The sequence below is a fragment of the Rhizopus microsporus genome, assembly GCF_002708625.1.
Source record: "Rhizopus microsporus ATCC 52813 unplaced genomic scaffold scaffold_21, whole genome shotgun sequence".
Classification (NCBI taxonomy): domain Eukaryota; kingdom Fungi; phylum Mucoromycota; class Mucoromycetes; order Mucorales; family Rhizopodaceae; genus Rhizopus; species Rhizopus microsporus.
This window is the reverse complement of record NW_019671936.1, coordinates 147,669-168,009: the sequence shown is the minus strand read 5'-3', so window position 1 is coordinate 168,009 and position 20,341 is coordinate 147,669. Positions and strand designations below refer to the sequence as shown.

General features: G+C 37.2%; 8 protein-coding genes across 8 annotated transcripts; 7 read left to right on the top strand and 1 right to left on the bottom strand.

The window, feature by feature from the left end:
• Window positions 1-2: 2 nt before the first annotated feature.
• RHIMIDRAFT_241296 (uncharacterized protein) lies at window positions 3-458 on the bottom strand (the record flags this gene model as incomplete). Its single annotated transcript, XM_023609553.1, has 1 exon — window positions 3-458. The coding sequence occupies one exon, from the start codon at window positions 456-458 to the stop codon at window positions 3-5; it is 456 nt and encodes a 151-aa protein (XP_023462495.1).
• A 275-nt stretch (window positions 459-733) lies between these two features.
• On the top strand, window positions 734-1,580 carry RHIMIDRAFT_315874 (alpha-L RNA-binding motif-containing protein). Its single transcript, XM_023615028.1, has 2 exons — window positions 734-1,136; window positions 1,188-1,580. Exons 1-2 carry the CDS (start codon window positions 762-764, stop codon window positions 1,470-1,472), a joined length of 660 nt encoding a protein of 219 aa, XP_023462494.1. The 5' UTR covers window positions 734-761; the 3' UTR covers window positions 1,473-1,580.
• Window positions 1,581-1,896: 316 nt separating this feature from the next.
• Window positions 1,897-2,094, top strand: RHIMIDRAFT_180177 (uncharacterized protein; the record flags this gene model as incomplete). The annotated part of the gene is made up of 1 exon (XM_023605777.1): window positions 1,897-2,094. A coding segment is annotated over one exon (198 nt), but the record flags the coding sequence as incomplete, so codon positions are not given.
• On the top strand, window positions 1,938-3,707 carry RHIMIDRAFT_267705 (uncharacterized protein). The gene is made up of 2 exons (XM_023612017.1): window positions 1,938-2,592; window positions 2,654-3,707. The coding sequence occupies exons 1-2, from the start codon at window positions 2,341-2,343 to the stop codon at window positions 3,608-3,610; spliced, it is 1,209 nt and encodes a 402-aa protein (XP_023462492.1). The 5' UTR covers window positions 1,938-2,340; the 3' UTR covers window positions 3,611-3,707.
• Window positions 3,708-4,214: 507 nt separating this feature from the next.
• On the top strand, window positions 4,215-5,123 carry RHIMIDRAFT_247482 (L30e-like protein; the record flags this gene model as incomplete). The annotated part of the gene is made up of 3 exons (XM_023610414.1): window positions 4,215-4,217; window positions 4,273-4,396; window positions 4,450-5,123. The coding sequence occupies 3 exons, from the start codon at window positions 4,215-4,217 to the stop codon at window positions 5,121-5,123; spliced, it is 801 nt and encodes a 266-aa protein (XP_023462491.1).
• A 1,293-nt stretch (window positions 5,124-6,416) lies between these two features.
• RHIMIDRAFT_294879 (uncharacterized protein) lies at window positions 6,417-7,416 on the top strand (the record flags this gene model as incomplete). Its single annotated transcript, XM_023614131.1, has 1 exon — window positions 6,417-7,416. The coding sequence occupies one exon, from the start codon at window positions 6,417-6,419 to the stop codon at window positions 7,335-7,337; it is 921 nt and encodes a 306-aa protein (XP_023462490.1). The 3' UTR covers window positions 7,338-7,416.
• A 2,349-nt stretch (window positions 7,417-9,765) lies between these two features.
• On the top strand, window positions 9,766-10,236 carry RHIMIDRAFT_241292 (uncharacterized protein; the record flags this gene model as incomplete). Its single annotated transcript, XM_023609552.1, has 1 exon — window positions 9,766-10,236. One exon carries the CDS (start codon window positions 9,766-9,768, stop codon window positions 10,234-10,236), a length of 471 nt encoding a protein of 156 aa, XP_023462489.1.
• Window positions 10,237-11,738: 1,502 nt separating this feature from the next.
• RHIMIDRAFT_70075 (uncharacterized protein) lies at window positions 11,739-18,475 on the top strand. Its single transcript, XM_023615578.1, has 7 exons — window positions 11,739-12,234; window positions 12,286-12,375; window positions 12,434-13,138; window positions 13,195-13,219; window positions 13,294-16,806; window positions 16,865-18,132; window positions 18,190-18,475. Exons 1-7 carry the CDS (start codon window positions 12,004-12,006, stop codon window positions 18,466-18,468), a joined length of 6,111 nt encoding a protein of 2,036 aa, XP_023462488.1. The 5' UTR covers window positions 11,739-12,003; the 3' UTR covers window positions 18,469-18,475.
• Window positions 18,476-20,341: the final 1,866 nt, after the last annotated feature.

The following is a 20,341-nucleotide window of genomic DNA, read 5'->3' as shown; positions in this document are numbered from 1 at the left end:
AATTAAACCTTGTCTGTGATATAAACAGGGATGCATTCCTTCTCTTCTTCATATGGTAATTGAATAGCGCCTTCCTTATAGATGATATAAAAGTACTTGAAGGAAGCAGTGACGATTAGTATAATTTCAATAACAAGTACACCCACGATGACATATTTTGGAGCAATGTCCAGCCAGTTGTCCTTTAGATCTATTACCAATTTGATATGTTGATCGAATGTGATGCAAAAGTACCAACTGATGACTAGACCAATAGGCATAAGACATTGAAATAACTGCTCAATGATGACCGCTGATGATAAATTGAGCGCTACTGAATGATTTAATAGTAAAAATAAAGGACAAAATATGGATGCTTGAGAAGCAACCAAGGTAGCGATCAGCCTTCTATCTTGTATAATATCATGAACCATATCTCTTCCTTGTTTTATAGGCTCTAACATGGTCGAAACAGGCATACTTGAATTGTTATATTTAAATAGTGAAGTGATGACAATGAGGATAGATAGTACAAGTGTAGTTATGCGTGTATAGTTAATTAAAGAATGAGTGGTTATCATTGTAAAGAGAAAAAGGATAATTATAATAAAAAAATGAAAGTCAAGTTCTTTTTATATTCAATCCTTTCCCCTTTTTCTCCTAATTCATCAAGCAGCCACTCTTTAACAAAAGAAAAAGACTGTCACCGGAGATTGAATATTTTTTAAAAAGTAAAAATGTCAAACCTACCCTAGTTCATTCTTTTTTTTGCTTTATTGATCATGAAGAAACCAATTTATTCATTAACCAGAAAGTTAGCACGCATGTCATGGAACAAATACAACTTGTTCAATATTGCCACTAAACAGTTGGCTTATATGGATGTAAAGACCTTATTTCAACAAAAATGGCTGTCAAAAAGAGAAACCCGTGCTTACCATGGTGATGAACTAACAGAACGTCAATTCAAAAACAAATTCTTTGATCCCAAGCTACCTACCGTTCTTGCTTCTGATCACCCACCTGTTGCTTCACTTTTATATGCCAACTTGGAACGTCGCTTAGATTTTGTTGTCTTTCGAAGCAACTTTTGCCCCTCAATCTATGCTGCTCGTCAATTATGTGTTCATGGTAAAGTGCAAGTGAATGGCAAAAAGGCAAGTATTCAATAGAATATGACTCTATAGTATGACTTATATCATCCCTAGATGGCTTTCCCTTCTCATAAATTAAAAGATGGAGATGTCATATCAGTTGATCCCAGCGCTATTCAATTTTTAAAAGGAGAAAAAGGAACAGAGTTAGACTTTACACCAAAGCCATTCTCCCAACCATTTTTATTTGTGCCTGAATATCTTGAAGTGAATTATAATACTTGTCAGACCGTTTTTCTAAGATCACCTATTTCAAGACCAGGTCGTACGGAAATTCCTTCACCTTATCCTCCTGAATATCACGCACTTGCCTATGAATATTATGCTCGTAATAAATAAAATATATAGAATCTATTTATACAAAGAGAGAGAGGGGAGTTTTTCAAGGGGGATGGAACGGAAGTGTTGCTCTCCTATTACCCTACATATATATAACCTTTATGGCGGAAAAAAGAAAAAAAGTAACATACAGTTTGAAATATAGACTGATTCCAATTGTTTATGTTGGAATGCAAAGAATAAAGGGAATAAACAAAACAATCCCGCCCCTGATATTATTTACAATAAGAAAAAGGTGCATGTAACTAAAAATGACAATAATGTAACCAATCAATGCAGTTTCCCCACACTTTTATTTCATAGGTCAACCTTACTTGTTTACCCCTTATTTTACTATTATTTATTTTCTTTTTCTTTTTTTCTTTCGCTTCTTCTTCTTTCTTTATCCCTTTTTTATTTTCTTTCTTTAATGGCAAAGATATCTTCACGTAAACGTGTCAAGGTGACGCTTGCATGTATTGTTTGTCGTAAAAAGAAAGTAAAATGTGATGGAGTTCAACCAAGTTGCTCAAGGTGTCAATCGAATGGAGTTGAATGTCAATATACTGATCCTCCAAAGAAACGAGGTCCACCCAAAGTACGAATTGAAGTCATTGAGAATCGTAAACATCGTATCGAGTCATTATTACTTCAACAACAAAAATACAATACTTTGGATTACACTCGTACATGTTATTTTTAATTCATAGATTAAACAGCTAACTTTTTTTTTAAAATAGAAAGCTTTGATATTCCTGTAAACACATTACTCTGTTTGATAGCAGAAGAAGTCCAACGCAAGAAAATAAACGTACGTTATCATCTCTCTATTGACACAGAACGCTGATAAGGTCCATTCTTTTATGAATACCTCTAGGGCAGCAATGACATGTTATCCGATTTTCATCACGATCACTTTCCCGATACTTGGTCCGAATTTTATTTTGACCATTTTAATTACATGTTTCCATTACTTTCTAAAGATCATTTTAACAAAAAGGATCAAGAGCCACTTTTGAAATATGCAACATGCGCACTAGGTGCATTATATGCTTCATCCGATCATCATTCACTCCTCTTTCAAAGAACTCAATCCATCCTGCATGATTCAGCAACACATTGTGCTCTTTCGACAGTACAAGTAATAGAGATCATTGACACGTTCCGAACCGTTCCATTTATTCTTTTCTTTCTATTCTTAGGCTCTCATTATCATGTGTTGGTATACCCATTTGACGGGTGATTTACAACAATGTGATTTACTTCGTCGTCAACTCGCACATATGATAGACTGGTTACAATTCATTCAGGATGACACTCCCTTTATATTGGAATCTAAAAGACGTGCCTACTGGGTTGCCTGGGTGATCGATCAATGGTTGACTTCCTGTACCTTAGGTGAACGTATACTAAAGGAATGGCAATATCCTTGGCCACAATTGGAAGACAACCAACTCAATGACCCTTTTCTGTCACCATCCTCATTATCATCAACAGATGATAACCATAGCACTATTCAAGCATTTCATCAGATGATAAAATTATCCATCATCCTCAAGGATATCCATCAGGGCAACATGTCATTACAGACATTGGAGACTAACCTGACCGAGTGGTTACTCAACCTTCCTTCATATCTCGATTATACCAAGACCTCATCGGCTATGACAAAACTATACCGTATATTATATTATACAGTACAGATGGTACTCTACCAACGTCATCAACATCATCTTAGCCATAGTATCTGTATAACAGCAGCCAACACGATCCTATATATTACCGAACAAATGATGGATACGGATCAGACTGTATACACTTTCAACCTATTTTTTCTTTCACTTACATTTGCAACTTCATTCATTCATTTCAATTCAATCATTTCTTCCTCTAAACACATTCACTTGTTAAAACAGGCTAACCCAACATCTCTCCCAGCCTGTGAGCTAGAACAACTTGTACAGCATTATCTCGATCCTACTCCACCTATAGAGTTCCATGTTGATCAACTGCTTTCATTCCTTGATAATGAATCTTCAACTACCATCACTTCTACAGATTCCTCTTATTTTTCACCTACTCATTCACCTTCGTTAAAGGAAGAATTCATCTTCGATCCACTAGCGGTAGTAACAACATCCCCAACGCTATTCTTTTAGCACCTCTTTCTTCTTTCGTTTATATGTTATGTCACATATGATCTATGCTCACCCCTCTTTTGTGTTTTATGTTATACGTTTTTTAAATAAGGCTGCCTTTTTATTGTTTTTGTTTGTTACAGTTTTCTTTAACCTAAATTCTATATGATATTTCACAAATAAATTCTTTTTTTTGTTTTTGTTTGGAAAGACATTCAGAAAGTTTTAAGAGTTACAGCAAAGCGTGTGTAATGTTTAGATTTTAAGATCACCAAAAAGATGCAGAGTCAAAACAGAATGATCGCTCCAAGCTATAAGTCATATGATGGCCCTTTGAAGGAGTAAATGATCCATGGCCTCTCATTCGGAAGCGTGTCCAGACGCACACAAGGCTTTCTTTTTTATTTTCAGGCACTTTTAGTTTAAATGATAAGTTTTATGCAGATAAATCAAGATTACTCATATTGGAATTGTGTTTGGGCACGATGTCTGCCCGGGCCGAATGTAATTTTCCTTTTTTGGTATTGGCCCTGACCTTATGCAGGAAGCCCTAGAGTTCACTCTGTAAAGGGAACCATCCATCCTGCAGACATGACCCTCCTCTCTTTTTATATATCTTTTGGAAATGGTAAACAGTTGAAAATAACAGATGGATGGATGAATTAACATATGATTGCCCTTAGGCTCCTGCCAAGAAGTCTACCGGTAAGAAGGTCGCTCCTGCTCCTTACCCTATCAAGGGAAAGCAAACCACCAAGGCTGCTGCCAACCCTTTAATTGAAAAGACTCCCAAGAACTTTGGCATTGGTACGTTGTGTAATTCGAATAATTATAAAACAAGAAAACTCATTTTTAAATAGGTCAGGATGTTCAACCCAAGCGTGATGTTACCCGCTTCGTCAAGTGGCCTCACTATGTCCGTCTTCAACGCCAAAAGAAGATCTTGTACCAACGTCTCAAGGTCCCTCCTGCTCTCAACCAATTCACTCAAGTTTTGGACAAGAACACTGCCACTCAACTCTTCAAGTTGTTGCACAAGTACAGACCTGAAAGCAAGCAAGAAAAGCGCGAACGTCTCCGTGCTATTGCTGCCGCCAAGGCTGAAAAGAAGGAAGTTCCCAAGACTGACAAGCCTCTCGTTGTCAAGTACGGTATCAACCACATCACTGCCTTGATTGAAAACAAGAAGGCTCAATTGGTTGTCATTGCTGACGATGTTGACCCTATTGAATTGGTTCTCTGGCTTCCTGCTCTCTGCCGTAAGATGGGTGTCCCTTACTGTATTGTCAAGGGTAAGGCTCGTCTCGGTACTCTTGTCCACAAGAAGACTGCTACTGCCGTTGCCTTGACTGAAGTCTCTGATGCTGATAAGGCTGAATTGGCTACTGTCGTCTCTGCTGTCAAGTCCAACTTCACTGACAAGTGGGAAGAAACCCGTCGTCACTGGGGTGGTGGTGTCATGGGCCCCAAGTCTAACGCCAAGATGGCTAAGCGTGCTGCCCTTGCTGCTAAGGAAATTGCTGCTCGTCAGTAAGCGTATTTTAATAAATATGGTAAATACTCCTTCTTTTGTACAAGTTTTTTTTTTTCTTTGCATGACAATTTTTTTTTTACAAACTGCAGCATAACAGCAGATCTCTGCACTTGCGCTATCTGCAGTCAATGCATTAATTGATGTTCTGATATAAATGTATTGTGTGTATGCGGCATTTCTCTATCATGTGTACATGGCACTTTAGAAAAGAGCCTCCCTCAGCATGTCCTTTTGTTTTTAGTAAAAAAGCTCATATGAATAAATGTTTATATAACAACATGAGCATACATTCATTTTTTGTGTACCTATTTGATTAGGATGAGTCTGTAATTCCTAAACATCAACGAAACTACAATTGATAATTCCTTCGTTCTTTATAAAAATCATGTACGTTATGAAAGACTGTTTTTTTTTTTTTGGTTTTTTGGTTTTTTCTTGAATAATAAGCATTTTACTTATGTAGAATGTCATACTTGAAGAGTTTCTACAACTACGATCACTAAAATGGTAATATCATTCGATGTATAGTCATTTCTTTTTAAACTTAAACATATACTATCGAGTCCAAATGAACGATAAGCTAACGTCTTGTTAGCATTTTAATGCAAAGGAAGAAAGAAAGGGTATAAACAAATAACAAACTGAGTACATATTAAACTTTTAAATCTATCCCTCCTTTAAAACTATAATGTCAGCTAAACAAGGAAGACTCTCCCTCTAGTCAATACACAGCCCTTTTAGCGATAAACACTCAATATTCTCTTGATTTCTCCAACCTTGCATCAGCACCGTACACATTGATATAACACTGAATAGGTTCGCCGCACCAAAGAGGACTTGATGCAGAAACAACGACAACGATGTCAGCAATACCAAGAGGAGAACGCAAGCCTTTTAGGATTGTTATCTAGCAGAAAAGGCACGTATATTTATTGGACAACTTAAGTCTTGACTGCGGATGCTTTTCTATAATAATCACATCTTGGATATCCATCACCCAGGCCGTAATGTGGTGCCCGTCATAGTGCATAACGATTATGCTAATAAACTTTATCCTTAATTAAAGAAACTCAAAGTTACCTTAAAGAACCCAACTTTGATCCTACATAATCCTGAATACGCTGATGCTACAGAAGAGGAGCAGGTCTATCTTACTCTTATGCCCTAGTTAAATTTGCTGTTGAGAAAAACTTTTAGATCACCATTACACTCCTGGTCAATAAATGAGCGTGAAACTCTGAATTTTGCCACTATTTTTTATCTTTTCTCAAAAGTTTTATTAAGCAATCCAACATGTCTTCCATAAGTTCTCAAAGCAACTTTATCCAGAAGCATAAAGAGCTCTCGCTTTTTACAAGAGACCGCATTATTGGCCAGCATGAAAGCAACAGAAATGCCCAAAAGATTGACGACTTTCTTGGCATAGACTTGATGCGCCTTATAGGATGTAACATTGGTCCACAAGTGCATCGATTGATGACGACTAGCCATTACGACACTGATTCACCTTTTGTCAACCCCTTGAAATTGACTAACAGTTCCATATATGATATAGTTGTTAACTTGGTTAAATCACATCTTGTGCCAACTTCATTCTCTGGAAGCTTACAGAATTTTGCTTTCAAGGCCGGATATAACAGAGCTGTAGATTGGATCCATTTTATGAAGTACACTATGTCAGCAACAATGTTGCACCATTTTGAAAACGACGCCAAAAATGCTCTTATAGCCATGTCACAAATATGCAACATTGTGACCCAAAGAGAGATTGATGAAGCTGATCTTATGCTTTTAAAAAGATACATCAACAAATGGTCAGCATGGCTTGCCTCTTCCGTCAAGGATAAAAAGTTGGCTCCCTGGGTGTTTGGCATTTGTCAACAGATGTTGACACACCTAGCGCGTACAATTGAATGTCTTGGTCCAATGCCATCCTACAGTGCTTTCAATATGGAAACGACGATTGGCCAATTCAAGAAAGCTATAAAATCAAGAAAAGATCCTGGTACCAATGCCGGAAATGTTCTAGTAGTATCAGCAGCCGAACATGATCGAGAACGTACACAATGTACTACAGAGCCTCTGCGATTGAACAGTCATGTCCTTTCTGTAGATACCGTTGATGAATTGGACTACGAAGTATGGGGTCCTTTCAAAACCCTTTGCAACAGCACAGCCAGCACTACCAATCAGACAACAACTTGGCGAATATAAACTGGATACGCCTTCTACAGGACTTCTCTAGGCATGAAAGCATCAGTCCAGATGGTCTAAGCATGCAAACAACGTCACAGTTTGGTTCTCAATTGCTTACCCCCAAAAGCAGTGTAATAGATTGTTATACTAAGCACGTTGTTGGCAACCACCATAGCCATTTTGTTAAGCTGTGCTTAAGGCTTAGCACCAACAGACAAAACGGAAATACATTGAAGGTGGAGATGGCGACTTTTAACAGGATTGCATCCAGGCTACGGGTAAATTGATGCTAAATAGCGCATTTCTGTATATGTTCCAAGATTGACACGGGCTTTCTTTTAGGGATTGAATTCCAAATCAGAGAGAAGAAAGATCAAGCAACAAGTTAATGATATAGCAAAAGACGCCAGTGATGATGACGATAGGTCGATTGACATTATTATAAATTGGTAATTTATCAAATAAGATTAGCCCTTAAAACTTCTTTAAAATACTCAATTATTACATCTAAAAGTCTGAACAAACTTCCGTTACAAGAGCGACTTGAAGACGATATTGGAGAAGCCAAACTCATAGGGGCATATTTAGACCCAAGTCTCAGCTCAATATTTCATAGCTAACACTACACGCATCAGAAAGTGGACTAATGCTACGGGCGCTTATTCTCCTATACAACATAAAATTAGAATAAATAATAAATAAAAAATCTCTTTCTCCTTGAAAAATAAAAATATAACAAGGTGGTTACTTTATAAAGTCATATCTATATTAAACAAACAGTTCCGCTGGTCAGTAGTACTGTCAGGTACAGACCGGGTGCCTAAAGAGACACAAGGTAAATTGTCACATAACATTCTATTATGAAGAAAAAAGGTTAAAAACGTACAAAAGCAAATATTTTGACCTCGAACTAGCCAACTGCCTACACAGCAACCATTAATTCAGCGTTTTACTTATCAGTGGCATCCTTGCAGAAATTAACCAAGCGCAAAGTGTCTTCATGAGCCTTTCGGGCCCTTATACGGCTTTTGTTGGGTTTCACTTCAACATATCCAGCGGAGAACCCATACCTTCGCTTTTGTCGTTGATACATATTCCCGTCTGGTCTTTGTGATTTCGTGTCCGGGACACCAGCATTCAGCCTAAATTTGAGCAAGAAAACGAAATAAATGGTTAGCAAATAGTATATATGAAACAGTATTGGGTTAGAATTATTTTCTTTTAACATACCAAAATGTATTTCAGAACTCCCAATGCTTGTAATGAATCTGGACCAACTTAAACAAGTAATGTTAAGCCATGAGGCCCACTGTGTACTCAAAAGAAGACAGAAGCTCAAAAAAACGGCCATCAGTTCAACGACAATCTCTCGGCGAAATAGTCAACATAAAAAAAACCGAAGAAACTTCATTTATCTTTAGCTTTTAAATAACTGTAAAGATAAAAGTATTCGTTTTAATCGAAGTATTAATAAAAGTATATTCACCATCCCGGTCCCAATAAAGCAATAAAAATAGTTTTTCACGCTAATGCTATTACCTGGTCGATTTTGTAAATTCAATCCAGTTTAGCAGCTTTAGCTTACACAGTAACTATGTACTACATAGGACACTGATTGCTACAAGATAGAATATAAAGACACGAGATGACGGCAGCTTGAGAGTAGCTTGTAATGTTGACTTTGTTCGCATGTGATCACGCTTGTAGCAGGAAAATTTTTTGGACTACTTTGAGCGTACGTTAATAAAATCATCGTTTGTAGAAAGCATATTTTGGTAGAGTAGGGCCTTGAAAGAGGAGGTACCACTGACGCCTACGAGTATGCTGAATGTATGGCAGTAATTGATACAATAATACATTGATAGGTAGATGTAGAGATCCGAAGGAAAATTATGCTTGCAAAATGTAGGCCTGCTCTCTCATAAGTGGCAGTTTAGCTAGGTGAAGCATCACTTTGGTAGAGGCACCATAAATCTTGCGAATGCATACATCCTGTACATTTCGAGGGCTTTTAGTTGGGTACAGGTAAAGCGGTTGACTGCAAATTCATATGCAAGCTGTAGTCGAATTATATGGGCTTAGAACCTGGTTGAGAGAAGCTTGAAAAAGCTTGAAGGGCTTACACCGATAGGAGACAATGATTTCATCGTGGCAAGAGTATAAGTTCTTCAGGATCAAGATGTCCGCCCAGTTTGAAAGGAACACCAAGGAGCATGCAAATGTGATTTCCTATGGCAGGGATTTGCCATAAACTGTATAAGAGAAATACGTTTTAAACTTAAACATATATTATCAAGTCCAAATGAACGATAAACTAACGTCTTGTTAGCATTTTAATGCAAAGGAAGAAAGAAAGGGTATAAACAAATAACAAACTGAGTACCAATTAGATTTTCTTCCTTTTTTAAATTTATTCTTTTTCTTACACTTTATAAAAAATAAGAATATGCTACAACGAAGTAAATCAACACAAACGTCTTCTAGCAGTCAATCTACTTCTTCAACTTCTTCAATAGAACGTAAAAGTCAAGTGAATAAGCTTGTAAGAAGAAAAACCAGTCTTTCACCTTCACGGCATTCTTTGCCATCATTATCAAGAGGAAACTCATATCTAAGCGAAACAGACTACCAAAGTGGAATAAAATGGACAAGAGAACATTGGAAAAAACTATACGAATATTATATGCGTAAGAATAGAGATATTGAAGAGGCAGCAAAATCTTTCTATTACTGTGAAGCAGTAGTTCATGTTATTTCAACAGACTCTACACCTTCAATAAAAGAGCTGTGGCCAAGAGAGAAAATATTATGGTACTGCAGGTGCCTGGATACCAGATGGAGATACCAAAGGACATTATCTTATGTTTCGAAGCAGAAAAAATCAGTGTCAGATAGAAACCAAAATAACCGTGCTTAAATATATACTCTAATATAATAAAATCTAATTAATGAGTGAGTTCATCATTTAAAAGATTTTCATCAAGAAAAGCAATTCCTTTAAGCATTTCATAACCACTAGTAAACAAATCCGTTGCCTATTATTGTCTTAAAAATATAATTACAGTTCTGTAAAGCTATTTACAAAAATCATTCTTCAGGAATACTAGAAGGAGTCATCATTATCGTCATCTCTTTGTTTAAAGACATGTCATTATTGTTGAAATGCACTATCAAGCATATGTGCTATAGGAGATGAATTTTATTGTACATTACTCTTCTTTTCTTGTATTCATCTTGATGAACTCAGATATATTGTTACATTACCATAATGAAGATCGACACCGCGTGTCCATTTATTCAAATATAGTTCCTATTTTACAAGTAACATGCTTTTAAAATAAAAGAAAATGAACACAGATTAGTAAAGGCAGAAAAACAAAATATCATTTGGTAATGTTACAACATACTCAGAATATCTACATTTGATACCCCCTGTTCAGCTGCACAAATACATAATAGTACATTTTTTAATACCTTAAAAAATTCCTTTAGTAATCATTTTCTCTCTTTTTCAGTGAACGTTTCCATACCTGTTGTAGTCATGGATACGTATAAAGAACGCAAAAGTATACATGCATTGTTACTATAAGAATAGCAAATACAATGATAGATACAATATTTGTTTCAGGCACAAGTAACCATGGATAAATGCTTATTAACATATATTTCTTGTCGTGCAAAACTCTATTTTACAGCTTGTTTTGTATCTATATTACAAGCCTTGTGGTACTATTGACAGACTGATACCAAAAAAGTAAACAAGCGGCTCATTTTATCAAATTCTGCTGATTGGAGTGGAGTCAATTTCGTGTTGCGATAGTAAGCAGAAATTCTTGTACGATCACTTCATCAAATTCAATCGGAGTTGCTCGATAATATGTGTATGTATGTGTGTGTATGTGTGTGCGTGTGTGTGTGTCTGTTTAAACAAGACAGAAAAAAGAAAATTTTTTTGCTCTTTTTCTCTCTCTCTTTTTTTTTTTTTTTTTATGAAAAAAGGCACAAAAAGATGGTTTCTTTCAATAAACAAGATATGGAAATTATCACTAAATTAACGGGATACACTTTTGATACACCAACTACACTTGAGGGCACAGACAATGTGGCAATAGCATATGGACAAAGGTTGATTATTAATCCATTTATTCCATGAAATGTGTATATTGATACATATTTAGAAATCGAGATAAATTACCCGTCGTAGTGAAGTTATCACGCCAGCCATTAAGATTAGAAAGAGAATATCATATCACACAGAGATTATATAGAGAAGTTTCTTCAAGAGATTTATTATGTAAACCAGTCGACAAATTAACCTTACCAAACGGTTTATCTGCATTTATATTTGAGGATTATGGAAAAAACTTGCTGGACGAGTATCAAAATAACATTTCATTAAAATCATTCTTAAATTTCGCTATTCAGTGCTGTAATTGCTTAGAAATGATACATAAACATCAAAGTTAGTAAGAATATCAGTATGGATTAGCACAGAGATACCAACACCCTTTGTATAGTCATTCATGGAGAAATAAAGTTGAATGCCTTTTTATGGCCAAAAAATAATACGAAATCAGTTAAAATATGGAACTTTGGTTCAGGCTCAAGAAGTTTGGAAATTAGTTTAACTTCAGAAGGATGGAGAAAGGCAATCAATCGACACGATGTCAATGGTTTAATCTATATGTCTCCTGAACAAACTGGTAGAACATCATTTCAGCCTGATCATCGTACGGATCTTTACAGCCTTGGAATCACCTTTTACATTATCTTGACTCAACAATTGCCTTTTATCAACTCAAGTCTAATGGAGATTTTACACCACGTATTAAATAAAAAATTACCCCTAGTACACGAAGTTGCGCCAACGGTTCCAAAGACTGTTTCGTTAATCATTGAAAAACTAACAAATAAGGTATACGCCTGTTATTGATGATGTTGTCTCTTAATAATCTCTTTCTTTTAGTCTCCTGATGAAAGATACACAAGTGCACATGGCTTAAGACAAGATTTAAAAGAATGCTTAAAGCAGTTGGAAAGCAATAATGAAATCAAAGTAGATAATATTTTTCAATACAGAACCTTCTATTAACCACCTTTCCATCATAAAATAGTCCTTTCCATTAGGTCGCTTTGATATCGCAAGTATTTTTACTTTACCAAACAACCCTTGCTTTGGAAGAAAATCCGAATTGAGCTTAATCAACTCTATCATCCGAAGAACAGCATACATGTGCGGATCAACTGTAAAACGACGCCAGTTTTTTTCTGATAATTTATCCATTCTTCCTGTACCCGCATTTGAAGATGAATCATCATTCAAACGCGTCCATAACTCCAGTGGTGGCAAAAGAGTAAAGAGACCAACAGAGATTATAGTCATTCATGGAAGAGCCGGTGTAGGCAAATCAACACTTGTGAGAAATGTAAAGCAGTTTGCTCGCGATTATGGTTATATTGCAGTTGCTAAATTCGATAAACGACAACCTACACCTTATGGCTGTATTCTAAGGTGCTTATCCATCTTTCTAAAACATTTGTTGGGAGAAACACCTTTGGAGATAGAGAGGTTTTCTACCACGTTGAAGGAACAATTAGGAGCAGAAACAATGTCCCAGCTGCCTACGTTACTAATTGATAATGTTCCTGAATTGGCTTCCTTTTTAAAGAACCAGCCTTATTTACAGAGAGTACCAACAGATGAACTAAGTACTGTACGTGAGTATGACATGGAAGTAGGAGAAGAAATCAAGATGCGATTTCATTCAGCTTTCATTCAAATATTTCAAGCAATGGCATCTTTTAAATTTGTTACTTTGGTAAGTTACATTGTATTTTCTGTATAAATGGATCATACTTACGTCACTCTTTAAAGTTTCTGGAAGATTTGCATGAAGCAGGTACACGTTTAATTTATAAAAAGCTTATTTTTGTATCACAGACAAAAGTAACACAGAAATATTTTTTTATATAGACGAAGCCTCGATTGAATTATTGAATTCACTTGTATCAGCCAAACTTAATTTCCTAATCATCTTGACTTACCGTGACAATCAACTGTCTAAGCAATCGTCCACATTATTAGAGAATCAGGATGCTGTTGTATCATTTATCCATATTAAAAACTTGGATCAACCTGCACTTATGGAACTCATCAGGACGACGATGCATCGCCAAGAAGAAATTGATCTAGCCCTGTTAGCTCCTTTAGTAGACTTTATCCATAAAAAGACACACGGTAACCCTTTCTATGTGTCACAGCTTTTAACAACCATGGAAAAGAAAAACCTCATTTATTTCACTTGGGAAAAGCGGCGATGGGAATACAATCTACAAGAGATCGAAAAGGCACTCGAGATAAATGATAGTAGCAGTGGCGATCTGAGCATTGAATTTTTAGTACATCGGTTAAAAGAGTTACCGCGGGATGGAAGAAAATTTCTGAAATGGGCCTCCTTTATCGGGAATAGCTTCAATTATGAAACAGTCAAAAATTTGATGATCGAAAACGATGACATAAACGATGAAGACGATGAAGAAGACGATGCTAGTTCACTTGAAGAAGATACCATGGCTGATGACAGTCTGAACTTAATGAAACGGACAAAAGAAAAGAACAAATTTGACGCTATTAACGGCCTTCAATCTGCTCTTCAACAAGGATACATTCAACCTGCAAACAATGACGAATTTCGGTTTACACATGATCGATATTCTCAAGCAGCTACTATGCTAGCCTCACCCGAACACCGGGACATGTATCACTTGCGTATTGCTTCCCATTTTATGCACAGAGACAATTTGGATAAGTTTTGGGTAGCTGACCACGTTAAAGGTGCCATCCATCTGATAAAGCAATATCCAAAGAAAGCGCCCTATAGGAAAACACTCATTCAGGCTGGTGATAAAGCATTCGACTCGGGTGCCCACCAGCTTGCCTTTTCCTACTATTCTGCAGCTTTAGAGCTCTTGAGCGCTTCAAATCCCTGGCATGATGGTGAGGATGCCACCTATATAGAAACACTGCATCTATACACTCGTCTAGCGGAAATCAGTTGGTTTATGGACGATGCTCCTACTCGAAAATATCTGGACGCAATTTTACAGTATGCAGAAACTGCCATAGACCGTGCCGCAGCCTATCGTATTCAACACAGATATCGTTGGTCTAGAGCAGTTGGAGGAAATGAAAGTGCGTTGATCCTGCTGGACTGTCTTCGCGACTTGGGTGTTCAAGAGATCAAGATGAACCTAACAGAACAAGAACTCCGCGAGTTATATGAAAGTACTAAAACAGAGGTGCTTAGGCTAGGATTCGATCGTATTCAAAAGCTATCGATTTGTGAAAGCAGACTGATTCGAACCCGCTTTTCTATTATGGAAGAAATTTGTTTATGGGCATACTGGAGAAATGATGTCAAGGTGATGTTGACCGTAGGTTCCCGTTTTGTATCAGAAACTCTCAATCATGGTACTACCCCAACTACCGGCGTTGGTTTTGTGTTTTTCGGCATTGCGGCTATGCAACTGTTCAAGGCCTATGAGTTTGCAGAACAAATCGGCCAGGTCGGTGTTGCTTTGTGTAATAATTATGGAGGCAACTCAGAGTCCGGTCGTGCTCGATACCTGTATGCTGCCTTTCTGAGTTGTTGGAAATATCCTTATCAACGATCAGTTATCATGGCTAGGATGGCTACAAAGCAAACATTAATGGGCGGTGATCGCATCTATTCGACATTTGCTCATCTTCAAACCATCCTTATCAATCTGCTGAGTGGAGAGAATATGGCAGATACATTGAAGGAAGCCAAAAGCTGCTTAGAAGACGCAGATGGATTATCAGAACCTATGGCTGCTTTTATCATGGCGACCACGATCATTCGTACCATTTTGGCTGTACAAGGCAAGACCTACCTGACAGAGGATAACATCTTTGACGATAAAGAATTTCAAGAAACAGTATTTCTTCAAGAGGTTTCTAAAAGGTCTTCTAATCCTGTAGCTCACCTTTACTATTATCACGCCATGAAGGCAATTATCTTGGGATTCTATGGCTTTAGTGAAGCTTCTGTTCGGGTGAGCTCGGAACACATGGAACAAGCCAATGCTTTACCTCCATCAAGGCTCACACAGCTCATGCATTTTATTCGGTGTATATCGTTATGTCGACTGATAAAGATATCTTTACAGAAAGACAACTTGATGACAGAGCTCTTGAGCACTAGAGATAAATTAGCCGAGTGGGCACGCCATGCTCATCCTGAAAACCTTGAAATGTTTGTCGATTGCATAGATGCTGAAATCGCCGCCATAGAAGGAAACGACACAGTAGCACACAAGCTATTTGATGCAGCGATCCGAAAAGCCAAGCATGGTAAATGGCCGATTGAAACAAGCTTCTTGTATGAACTCTCTGGAGAATATTACTTTGAAAAGGAATTGACTACTGTTGCTTCATCATTTATGAAAAATGCCATAGTTGGCTATCGTCATATTGGTATGTTTGGTCGTGCAACACAACTTGAAAGTAAATATCAAAACTTATTGCAAGAACTTCAGCCTTTTGATATACCCAAGACCGCCATCATTCAGACAGAGAGTTTACAAAAGATAACAGATAAACGAGAATCCGTTGGTGACTTATCACTAAAGGAACTAAATATGCTTTACAACATTAATGTAAACTGTATGCAGACTTCACCAGAAGAGGCTCTGTTGGCATTGGATATTGTCGATATCGCCTCTATTCTAAAGAGCTGTCACGTAATCTCAAGCGAGATGAATTTTGAAATTCTTTTGAAACAGATGCTGGGCATTATTCTAGAAAACTCTGGCGCTGATTCTGGTGTGATAATTGTAAAGGAAAATACGTCATTCTACATCGTCGGTCGTGGATCACAGCAAGATGGGTGTGACATTTACAGTAAGCCTAAATTATTGTCAGAAGAAGCAGATTCTACCTTGGCACGTACCTCAGAATATGCCATTCATGCTCAAAAGTCTTTGTTTATTGTCGATGTTCAGCAGGATGCACGCTTCTCTGACGGAACAGCGCAAGCTAAATCATGTATCTGTACACCCATCATTCACAAGTCAGCCGTGGTGGGTTGTATCTATATCGAAGCTCCTATAGGAGCACTTACCTCACGCCATGAAATCGTCATCCGCTTACTTTCTCAGCAGATCGGTATCTCTATCACAAATGCCTTGCTATTCAAGAGCATTCAAAAGGTAACCTTGGCTAATGTCAAGATGATCGAAAGTCAAAAGGCTGCACTAGAGGAAGCCCGGAAGAGTAAAGAGGCAGCACTCCATGCTATGAAGTTGAAGGCAGACTTTTTGGCTAACATGTCTCATGAACTACGTACACCATTTTCTGGATTTTATGGCATGATTTCATTGTTATCCGAGACAGCCTTGGATGCAGAACAGCAAGATATTGTCTTGACTGCAAAAGAGAGCTGTGAGACTCTTTTAAAAATCATTGGTATGTTCACCATCCATCCCTCATATATGTTGTAACTAATGCAAATATTCTTATTTAGATGACTTGTTGAACTTTTCAAAACTGGAAGCTGGCAAGGTTACGCTTGACCTGGGCCCACTAGATGTTGAAGAAGTTATTGCAGATACAATCGAAATACTTAGCTCATTAGCGGCAAGAAAAGGACTTGAGTTGGCATATATCGTAGATTCCGACGTGCCTGCTACTATCATTGCTGATTCTTCTCGTCTTCGACAGATAGTTACAAATCTTTTAGGCAATGCCATCAAGTTTACACATTCTGGTGGTGTTGTGATCAAGTGTCATCTTGATAAATCATTTCAAATTAACGACCAGCTCAAGCATGATGACAACGAGTATATCCGGTTAAAGTTTGAAGTCATTGATACCGGAATTGGCATCTGTTCAGAAGAGCAACAACGACTCTTTGAGCCATTCTCTCAACTAGATGGGAGCACAACAAGGAAGTATGGAGGCACTGGCTTGGGTTTATCCATTTGTCTACAACTTGTACGACTTATGACGGGAGATATTGGTGTGGACTCCAACCCTGGCAAGGGATCAAACTTTTGGTTCACAATTGTCGCGAATAAAGAAAAGAGCTCAATCTGCAGAAGAAAACAAGGAAAGCCAGCAGCATTAAGGCTTCTCCAACAAAATGAGCACATACTGCTAGCTACTTCAAGTGAACTGAATGCAAAAATGATGCGATCTTTGCTATCAGGTTTTAACGTGATACACACATCAGATATGCATCAAGCAGTTCCTAAAGCGCTACAAGATCATCATCCCATTCTGATATTGGACATTCCTCCAAAGCCCAGTGGATTTATTCTTCATCAGATACAAAGTGTAGTGGATGATCCAGAATGCGAGTTGCACATCATTTTATTGTATACACCTTCGACAGAGGGGCACAAAGTGGCTGCTGAAGCTACCGGTTCAGCTTCTGACCGTCGAGGACGTTTAGTAAAGATGGCTAAACCAGCACGAAGAGCCAAGTTGCTTCGATTATTTGAAATTGTAATGGATGAGAAAAAGCCAAGAAATCCGATATCGTCCCTTACACCTGTCATTGCCACGCGTATGAAGGACTACTTTAGTCCAGATGAACTCAAGCTATACTCTAAACAGTCGGTGTTGATTGCAGAAGATAATTTTGTGGCTAGAAAGCTTTTAAAGCAGCAACTCGAAAAGCTTGGATTCACTGTTGAGACTGCAAGTGATGGTGAAGAAGCTATTGAAATCTATAAGCAGAAACCACCCAACTACTTTTGCCTTGCTTTCTTTGATCACCATATGCCAAAGGTTTGTTATAAACATAAAGCTATGAGTATAAGATTTAATTTTTATAATTGCATATAGTGCGATGGCGTAGAAGCTACAAAGCGTATTCGAGCTTTAGAAAAACAGACTGGTTGTAGATTGCCTATTATCGCGCTCACCGCAGACATCCAATCCTCAGCTAAGCAAATTTGTGTTGAAGCTGGCATGGATGACTATTTAACAAAACCACTCATACCAAAAAATTTGGCTGCAACGCTTCGACAGTTGCAACCATCTATTCAGAAAGTACATTATGATACACCAACCTCTTCTATCCCTTCATCACCATCAGAATCATTGACATCATCATCATTATAGACTGAACTGAATTCATTAAAAATATAGAATATATCTTTTGTTATAAATTTTAGGCCTTATTATTTTGAGCAAAAGCATAAAATATGCTTATCCAAAATGAAAGCTTGACTTTTGCGTTTTATTGTCAACATTTTAACTACAGTAGTTCTTACGAAGGAGCAAACGGGCATCATAGCTGACCTCCATGAAATGTGCAATAATATTACCCGTTATAGTAATATTGTAAGCAAACCATTCTACTGCCACATTTTAAGAATGTAGATCATAAAGCCACAAAGCTACAACCTGTGTATTATTATGTAAATTCCTGATTGACTAAATATAGTATTCTATAACACTCATGACGACGCCCAGATAGAGCTTAATGCGATCCCTTGGATTTATAAGCAAGGCAAGGAAGCAGATGAAGGCAAGATGCATCCTGACATTCTTCTATGTACTTGACAGCATGATAAGGTCATAGAATCCGGAGAGATTGAAGTGAAAAAAAGCTGGTGTATGTCAAGATCTCGATGAAGCCAAGTTGCATGCTTTGAAGGTTATGAAACTACTACTGAATTCAAGGATGAAATATGCCAAAAAAGCAAAATGAAGCAATAACACTCGTTATTCTAGTGCAAGGTAAAGTTTTGACGAATATTTAGCTATTGAGTATGCATATAGATTTGTCTAAGGGAGTATATATATATGAAGCTCATGCATATATGAAAATAATAATCACCTTTAAGGCATATAAGTATGTTCCTATTCTACAAGCATCGACTGGTAATGGTTTCTATTTTAAAAACAAACTACTGAGCCCTTTGCAAAATCTGAAAATGATAATTATGTGATGGCGTTTAGGATTTCACAAGAACTATGCTTCATCGTTCGATCTAAATTGTGGGGCATAACTACAGCCCTTTTGCATCATTCAAAATTACATTGTATTACGATCTTACTACATAATAATGGCTTTCTAGAAAATACAGAAATCTATTGAACACAGTTTACGTTTAAGGCAACTTGGGTATTTATGAATAGTCAAGACATTTTGCCCCGGTACATAATAGCTTCCGTTTTGGCGCCATTTATTTTTTTTTGCCAAAAGCTAAATATGAGGTCATTTTAGAAGAACACAGCCAATTATTCATCATTACTTACACATGAAAGTGGAAATGAATAAATTGTTCCATATTTCTGTAAAACATCGTTCAAGAAGCTCTGTTCTGAATCCCCGGGTGATTAAAAAAAGAGAGTCGTGGACCGTACTCAAAAGAACATAATACACAACTAAAATATTCGTTGTTATTTCGATCTAGACTTTTTGTAGCCATTCTACAGGATAAAAGGTAAACTATCTTATGATAAATAAATGTAGATATTCATATAGAGCAACTAGGTCTTCAGCTAATCATTTTTAGTCACAATACTGCAATAAGCACTTTTTTTTTCAGCCATGCTATTAACACGTACGATATGGTTTACCCCAGTTTCTTTATGAAATCTCAATCCCCGTTAGTGTAACATAGCAGCTTGTTCGAAAATGTCATCTTTCAAAAGCTCTTTAAAAAGACAAAGGACCCAATCCAGCTTGGGATCATTATATTAAATATACACCAGTCGAGAACCATGATAATGGCTGGCAACATACAGTTCACGTCATATGGCTGTAATATATGTAGCTCGCTTCAATTTATGATGCGACAGCAGAATATGACGTGGCAATACTATCTTTTGTTCCTGAATGACAAGAGTTATTGTTTCTATTAGCTCGTATTGATGCCATCACATTTGGTTTAATTTCTGTTTTTTTTTCTCAAAAGGAAGGTAGTACGGATTGTGGTTCAAAAATATGTCAAAAGGACTGGTTATGAGACAATGTACAAGTGAC